The sequence below is a fragment of the Berghia stephanieae genome, chromosome 9, assembly GCF_034508935.2.
Source record: "Berghia stephanieae isolate SIO BIC M18660-M18661 chromosome 9, UCSD_Bste_1.3, whole genome shotgun sequence".
NCBI lineage: Eukaryota > Metazoa > Mollusca > Gastropoda > Nudibranchia > Aeolidiidae > Berghia > Berghia stephanieae.
The window spans coordinates 7,482,905-7,491,379 of NC_088368.1; the positions used below are offsets into that span (position 1 = coordinate 7,482,905).

At 38.0% G+C, this 8,475-nt stretch overlaps 1 protein-coding gene across 1 annotated transcript; it reads right to left on the minus strand.

The window, feature by feature from the left end:
• Positions 1 to 557: 557 nt before the first annotated feature.
• LOC144979579 (uncharacterized) lies at positions 558 to 7,465 on the minus strand. Its single transcript, XM_078926323.1, has 2 exons — positions 7,036 to 7,465; positions 558 to 3,285 (listed from the first exon to the last, which is right to left on the minus strand). Exons 1-2 carry the CDS (start codon positions 7,138 to 7,140, stop codon positions 1,951 to 1,953), a joined length of 1,440 nt encoding a protein of 479 aa, XP_078782449.1. The 5' UTR covers positions 7,141 to 7,465; the 3' UTR covers positions 558 to 1,950.
• Between the last annotated feature and the right edge of the window lie 1,010 nt (positions 7,466 to 8,475).

The following is an 8,475-nucleotide window of genomic DNA, read 5'->3' on the forward strand; positions in this document are numbered from 1 at the left end:
TCACCATAATGTATACTTTGAAAACATAAATTTATGCCACTGGTAGCATACCTAGGTGTACATGTTTGCAGGTCTGAAAACCGAACGCAATAATAGGCCTGCTCTAGTAGGCATCCTTCCGTCTCAAGAGGCGATGGATGCGCCCTGTATGGCTTTGGTCTCATCAGTCTTGTTGAGAGCAGCGATGGGTGTGACTCAGCAGACCAATCCTTGCATGGCAGTCTCTACCGCAGTTGTTGCACACGTAGTTTGACTGTGTCTTTGGTGTTTGGACCTGCTGCCTCTCTTTCCTCCTGCTCTCCTCTCCTCAAACTTCTTCTTTCTCCCTCCTCACCTCTCTTCACTCCCTCCATCACCGCATATCTCCAGCCGCTGCGGCCTGCTCTAACATAGTTGTAATGGACAATATCTTTCGTTGATTTGAGAGTATTTCCATTACAACAATGAGACCGTAACGATTTGGGTTATCAGACCGCCAAAGAGGTACGTGTTGTAACATTCGTATTGATAAAGTAAATGGAAGTAATGGCAATACAGAAAACAATATTTTGTGTCAATTTTTTTTTTTTTGAAGTTTTACTCTGTGTTTGAATTGTGTTTGACTCTGTACTTAGTTCTATATTTAAAGTTAGTCTTTAATGTAATATGTATTTACAAGTGATACAAAGCTACTACGAGCTGTGGACTATAACAAAAATAATAAACAAAAAAAATGAAGATAACAGCCTAAAAAAATGAAGAACAGAATACCAAAACAGGAACGCTTTGGGCTCAAAATGCTTCTTCAGCCAACAACATAAAAACAATGAAAACACAAATACATTATTAAATAACTAGATCGACGACATAGAGATATATTTCTCTGCGTCGAGCCGTCGATCTGGAAAGGTTTTGAACCCCAAACGTTCCGTGTGTGGTATTGTGGTAATTTTTTTCAAGCTATTATATTCATTTTTTAATTAATGTTGTATCATTTAAAAGAGTAAAATACAGTTAGAGTTTTTGCTTCACACCCAAACAGATAGACAATAATATTGTATGAGCCAGCAAGCAGCACGTCTATGTAACTGGTGCCTTCTCTGCGTTTATTTATGACGCCAATCGTAAATATCCATGTCGTACCAGTCCTCTCCATATCTATTACTGGCCCTGCAGTCTATCCATGATGTAGGCCCTGTGATAGAGTTCTCGCTGACGATAAGAGTCAATATCATTCCGCCAGGCGTCTCTTCTGTCGTTCGAATGTTTTCCGGTTTGTTGTCAATTCGATGGTTTTCTGCGTTTCTTCCGTACGCCAGCCACATTTCCATGGGTTTCCCGCCATTCGCTGTGCACCGAAGTTGAGCGGTGCCGTTCCCATAAAACATTATCCGTGATGCATTTGACATTCTGTTTATTTTTGGTGCCAGTGGATTCTGATTCGATACGTGGCCATCGAGGGACATCGATGAATAGTCACTCCCCCTTTCTCCATTAGCTCTACAGTCTAAGTGTAAGGCTGGATATCTTAGCTGGTCGGTAGAAAGGAAGAGGGTCAAGGTACTCAGATTTCCATCAATGGAAATACTACGACTGTTTATCGATTTGTTGTCCACTCTTTCCTCCATAGAATCATCGGTTCGAATGGAAATTGACATATTCAAGGGCTGCGCACCAAATGCCGTGCACGTCACTTTAGATGTACCGTTGTTTAACTCGGTGACATTGAGACTCTGGTAATCTACGGTCGTGATTAGAGACGTGATCAATCTGACATCTTGTCGCCGTCGTTTTCCATTGTTTGTGATGACCGTGCATCGGTATGTTCCTTCGATGTCCTTGGATGCAGGACCAACATCAATCATGGCGTAGGCTGAACTACCATCCCCAAACACTTGGGACACAGAATTAACTGGTGGGGACCGTCTGGAATTTGTATCCGAGATGAAAATGTCCTTTATATTGGTGCCGTCAGCGTAGCAGTGGACAGTACAGTTTTTTACCACCAGTCGTTCGGTGATGTCTCATTCCATTCTTGTCACACATAAAAATGTCGTGTGCATTTGTTATTTCTACTTGGTTTTTAGGTAATACATTATCTCTATTGGGAAGTTTGAGAAGAATTTCTCGCTGAAATGAAATTGATTCTACGATTTTCCGAACATTGAAATTAAGTCTATTATTTGTATAGGATAATGAGAGCTTTCCGGTTCTCTTTCCACTGGAAACGTTTACTGTGATTTTAATTTTGGCTCGGTATTTATCCTCTTTGTCATGACTATGAACATTGTCGTTGCTTTTATTTCCAAGTTTAGATTGTTCCAAAATTTCAACCGACATTAAGTCATTTTTCTTGGGGCCTATTTCCACTGATTGATCATAATAACGTAAAGTCGAACTGGTCTTTAATATTTTGGTTTTATTGCGTCGATCCCAAATTCGAGTTAAAAAAGTCATATATGTACCCGTTTTGAAATGAATATCCAGATATAGCACAACATCGTGTCCCCGTTGTATCAGAATCTCGTGGCCTGGATCTGAGGGATTGATTTTAAAATATGGCAGATGGAGATCTTCTGTAATAATCTTTCCTTTCTTTTTCACCCACTCTCGGCTCTCGTCGGTCTCCGTTCCGTTCAAAAAATAGTCAACCGTGCATAAATCTATGTTTGTCGTCACGTGATACATCGTGTTTCCTACAGGTGTAAAGGCTATACTTGCTATTTGACTGTTGGCTGGAATCACACACTGTGGCGCGGCAACACGTAGACGAACAGTGGATATTATTGGTGATGTTGACGAGGTCGTTTGTGACGACTGTGATGACGATGGTGACAATGATGATGATGATCGGTTTTCTGGATAATCGATTACAGCGTTTGGGGTGTCAAACAAATAATATCGATTAACGTAAAAAGGAGCTGTATGGATGACATCAAAGACTAACCATACATTGCTACCGTCCCGTTCGGCTTGTATTTTTCGCGGAAACAAATGGGGCCAAGTGGACACAGGTGTGACCTCAGAAATGTACGCTTTTCTGTGATTTGGGACAGCAAGAGATTTGAGACTGTACCCGGAAGTTTTGTTTTCGGATGTTGATGATGAAGTGGCGGTTTGATTTGGTTTGGCATTTGTCGATGACCATGAATCACCACCTGAATTCATTTCATTACAAAAAACCAGCAGAGAGTTGTAAATTATCTCGTCGTGGTTCAGGACAGATCTTTTGTAGATGATGTGCCCGTTTGATTCTCTCAATTCTTGCAAGCCTTTGTTTAGTTCTTCAAGGTGGTATTGTATTTTCTGGTGAGATGAACAAAATAGAACAACATGAGCAAAGGAACACCAGACGTGTTCTTAGTTTATATTCGAATATATGCACCAGGCCTATTCCGATGTATCTCTATGAGTTCCATCATCAGCGGCGTCACTAATATAATTTAGAACATGGAGCTCATCAAAAATTTTAGGGAGTACAAATTATCTTCAGTAATGTCAGAAGTATGTGGGCTGTATGGCCTTTTGATATGACATTCGATTTTGGAGCGAAAGGTCCAAAGTTTGAGTCTTGCACCGAGCGACGCATTGTTTAGTCCTTGGAAAAGACTCCTTACTCCTTTCCTCTTACTGTTCTCGGTTGTAAAATAAGTACCTTATCGTCAAAACAGTGTTGTCTTTGAGAAAAACAAACAATAGCGCCTAACAGTCATCATGCCTAGTTCTACATATTAAGTGTTGCTATAGACTAGTGACCCCTTGATAAGCACCCTCAGTGGATATTTCTCTATTAAACGCTCAAGTAAAGATTGCATCGTTTGAATTACCTAGTCAGAGACACAGTCTTCTCATTTCTCAGTTAGTTAACTGTCGTACATCAGAAAGACGCGTATTTAAACAATTGTCTAGAAAACTCGTCCTTCAAAAATAGATCTATTTAAATGATTCTCATCTTGGTAAAAACTCAAATCTGGGATTTCGCGTCTTCTGGCCAAATTTATAAATTCATGTAATTTATTTATTTATTGGGGGGGGGGGGGTTGAGGTCAGAGTCCTGCAGAATACAGGGCATTTTATTTATTATTTAACTAATTAATTTCAATATTTCTGGCTAAAACGAGTACTAATTCATCTCAATCTTTCTGGCTAACATGAGTACTAATTCATTTCAAAATTTCTGGCTAAACTGAGTACGAGGTAATTGTTTGAATCCGGGGCAAAGAAAAAAGACGTCTATGTCAAGTCGGACTTATGTCGGGATCGACGTTTCACAAATTTGCAGGTCTGATAATCTAATTCCCTACGGGCTCAATGTTACAATAAAAATTCAATAAACGGGGCAAAATGTATTGTCCATTACAACAGTGTTAATGTAGGCCCATTATTGCGTTCGGGTTTCAGACCTGCAAATATGTAAACGTTGGTCGGGATGGTTTAGATGCTAAATGAAAAACTGAATTTGAGGGGGGGGGGGGGGTTGAGCTTTCTTATATAGCGCAATATCCACTAGACAAGATTAACAACATTAATAGATCGCTATCTCGAAATTCAAAAAGATGTGTATATATGTTTTATTGATTACAAAAAGGCTTTTGACCGTGTAAAACACGAAAGAGTTATTGACACTCTGTAGAAGTTGGATATAGATGGCAAAGACATTCGACTAGTTAGAAATATTTACTGGGAGCAAAAAGCGGCTGTTCGAATTGACAGTGAGGTCAGCGAGTACACACACATACAGCGAGGTGTGAGGCAAGGATGTGTCCTATCTCCCGACCTTTTTAACATCTACAGCGAGTTCATTCTACGTAAAATACAACTGAAGGCAGAAGTGAATATAGGGGGACATATCATCAACAATCTAAGATATGCGGATGACACTGCTCTAATCGTAGAATCAGAAAAAGAGTTACAACAACTACTCGATAATGTGACCAAACATAGCGAAGACATGGGGTTAGAACTCAATGTGAAAAAAACAGAATGTATGGTTTTGAGCAGAAATAATGTTAAACCACCCTGCAAATTATCCTATCAAAATGAAGAGATCAGGAGAGGTGAAAGTTTTACATATTTGGGATACATTATTACATCTGATGGTAGATCCACCCATGAAATTAAAAGAAGAATTGCTTTGGCAAAGAACACATTTAATCAATTAAAGCAAATCATGAACAACCACAACATTGAGATGGCAACAAAACTCCGGGTAATGAAATCATACGTGTGGTCTATGCTTCTTTATGGCAGCGAATGTTGGAAGATTAACAAAGAATGGGTACGTAGAATAACTGCAGCCGAAATTTGGTTTTATAGACGCATTCTTAGAATCTCATGGAGAGATAAAATAAAAAACGAGGAGGTATTAAAAGAAATTGGAGTACGACCAACTTTGGTAAACACCATCAGAAAAACAGTTAAAATTTCTCGGACATATTTACAGAAAAAACGGTATTGAAAAGATTGTAATTACAGATAAAGTTGCTGGGAAGAAAAGAAGAGGGAGGCAGAGGATAGATTACATTGACAATCTGAACAGATAGATTGGTGGAGGAGGAACAGGAATCGAGCTATTGAGAAGATCTGAGGACAGGTATGGTTGGAGGGACATGATCGCCGGTGTCTGCAACAGGCCTGGCACTTGATGAAGATGATGATGATTTACTAGACGTGCTCAAAGCGCTTTACAATGGGTCCCTAGCCAGCAGCACCACGTAACATGTAGGACGAGACATGACGCCAGTTAGGCGAGATTACCGGGGTTTTTTTTTTTCGGACAGAGACAACGCTTCTCATGGTCAGGTACACATTTTACACCTGGGTACGGTAAGAGAATGTGAGTACAGAACCATTTCCAAAGATTCAACTATTCATCGCTCAAGACTCGAACCCAGGACTTTCCGATCTGAACGCGAGTGCCATGCCATTAGACCACATAGCCAAAAATGTGAAACTTGGATTTCATTTATTGGTTCTATTATTTTTTAAAAGAAAAAATATTGTTTTAGGACGATTTCCATGCTAAGGGGCTATGTGTGGCTATGTGGTCTAGTGGTATGACACTCGCTTTCGGATCTGAAGGTCCTGGGTTCGAGCCTCGCGCTCGGCGCATAGTTAAGTCCTTGGAAAAGGCTCTTTACTCACATGTAAAATGAGTACCTGGCCGTTAACAGCGTTGTCTTTGTCCGAAAAAATGTAATATCGCCTAACAGGCGTTATGTCCCGTCCTACAAGTTAAATGTTGCTGTTGACCAGGGACCCCTTGAAAAGCGTTTTGAGCACGTTTAGTGGATATTGCGCTACATAAAAGATCAATTTTTTTTAAAGGGGGCCCGATAGATCAGTTGGTAGAGCTCTCTTTTCACACGCAAAATAACCTAGGTCGATCCCGAGTTCAGTCGAGATATTTTCTCTGCTCTGACACCCCCCCCCCCCCCCCCAACCTTCTCCTTGGCTACCCGGCAGTGAATGTTTAATGTTTAGCTGGGTCTTTTAGACCTGGTGGAAAGTACTTTACCATAGACTAGCATCCTATCCAAAGTGTACCAAGCAATTGCTATTGTCCGTTTCATGATCTAGAAATCGGGATATCTCCGGCTCCATGGGCCTTATAGTTCTGAAGGATTACTTTGAGATGTTAACAATTGAATAAATAGCCAAAAATTCGGGAGAATTTTTTGAGAATCATTGTTGTGATAACAGATTGACGTATTGGGTCACGACGACATAATACCATATTTACGTATTGGGTCACATTCATGGGTTTTAGAAATGGTGTTTATAGAAGGTACGAAATTGACTAGACAAGGGGTGAAAATTAATTTAGAAAAGTGAGTGGAGCAGGCACTTATGTTGATAAGAACAAGGAATTAAGCGAGTAAAAATGTCCAGAAGACAATAGAGAATAAAACAAACTTCTCGCCGATGGGGGTTCGAGCCTACGACCTTACTGGTACGACAACTCCGTTTAAGGCTACACATAGTTTTGTTTGTACGTTATATCCGGCTGGCGGGTGTTATGAGTATTTATCATAAACGTTTAGCATCAATAAATACCTTGTGTATATCAGACCGTGCTACAGCAGTGGAAATATTGATATTATTTAAGAACAAAACACAAATAAGGTAGAATTGAAGTTTCCAATTTTTATTCCAAGCCATTTTAGAAACCACTGTTCTGCCGAGTCAGGAATCGTCCGTTATGATGGAAGTCGACTCCTCCCAAGCAAACGATTCAGATTTAGAATAATGTTGTGCTCTGGAAAAACATGTATTTAAATTTTTGGCCAGAAATGGCGCCCTCCAAATATCAATCGAATAAAATGACCCTGACCTTCATAAAACTCCAAAACCTGGGACTTTAAGGAAGACTTCACGGAATCCCAGGGTTGTTGTCAAGCTGAGGGTCATTTTGATCGATCGATATTTGAATAACGTGTTTTCTGACCAAAATTTTCAATATGTGTTTTTTATTTTACTTCTTCAGAGAATGACAGAATGGACATGGTTAAATTGTGGCTTTGATTTTAGTAAGTGGTGTCATCTGTGTGTCAGCGTTTTGCACCCTTTGACATTTGCAGTCCTGTGTATTTGTGAACTTGGACACATCACACAAAGATGGATGATGCTTAGACAATTGTGTTGGGATGATTGATGGACATAAGGTCTCTGTGAAAATAAATAATGACAGAGGTGTCCCAGTTGTATGGGATAATAGGTCCTGTGGCGGGTCAGGAGGGGAGGGGGGTAGATTACTCATGAGGTTCTGAAGTTGGAGCACTGAATTATTATTATTATTATTATTATTATTATTATTATTATTATTATTATTATTATTATATTATTATTATTATTATTATTATTATATTATTATTATTATTATTATTATATTATTATTATTATATTATTATTATTATTATTATTATCATTATTATTATTATTATTATTATTATTATTATTATTATTATTATTATTATTATCATTATTATTATCATTATTATTATTATTATTATTATTATTATTATTATTATCATTATTATTATTATTATTATTATTATTATTAATATTATATTATTATTATTATTATTATTATTATTATTATTATTATTATTATTATTATTATTATCATTATTATTATTATTATTATTATTATTGTTATTATTATTATTATTATTATTATTATTATTATTATTATTATTATTATTATTATTATTATTATTATTATTAACATCATCGTCATCATCATAACCGTCATCTTCATCATCATCATCATCATCATTATTAACAGCACTAGAACTGTGTCACAATAGTCTAGTTGTCATAGCGGTACAGTGCTTGCATAATGCCCAAAAAGACACAAAGTTCAAATCCCTGCCTTGTTGTATTACATTGGGTAAATCTCCTTGCTCCTGCTTATTTTACGGCGCTACACTGATTAAGTCCAACCTATCTTTGGAATAGACCCATCAGACACATTTTCCCCTTGGGACTTACAAA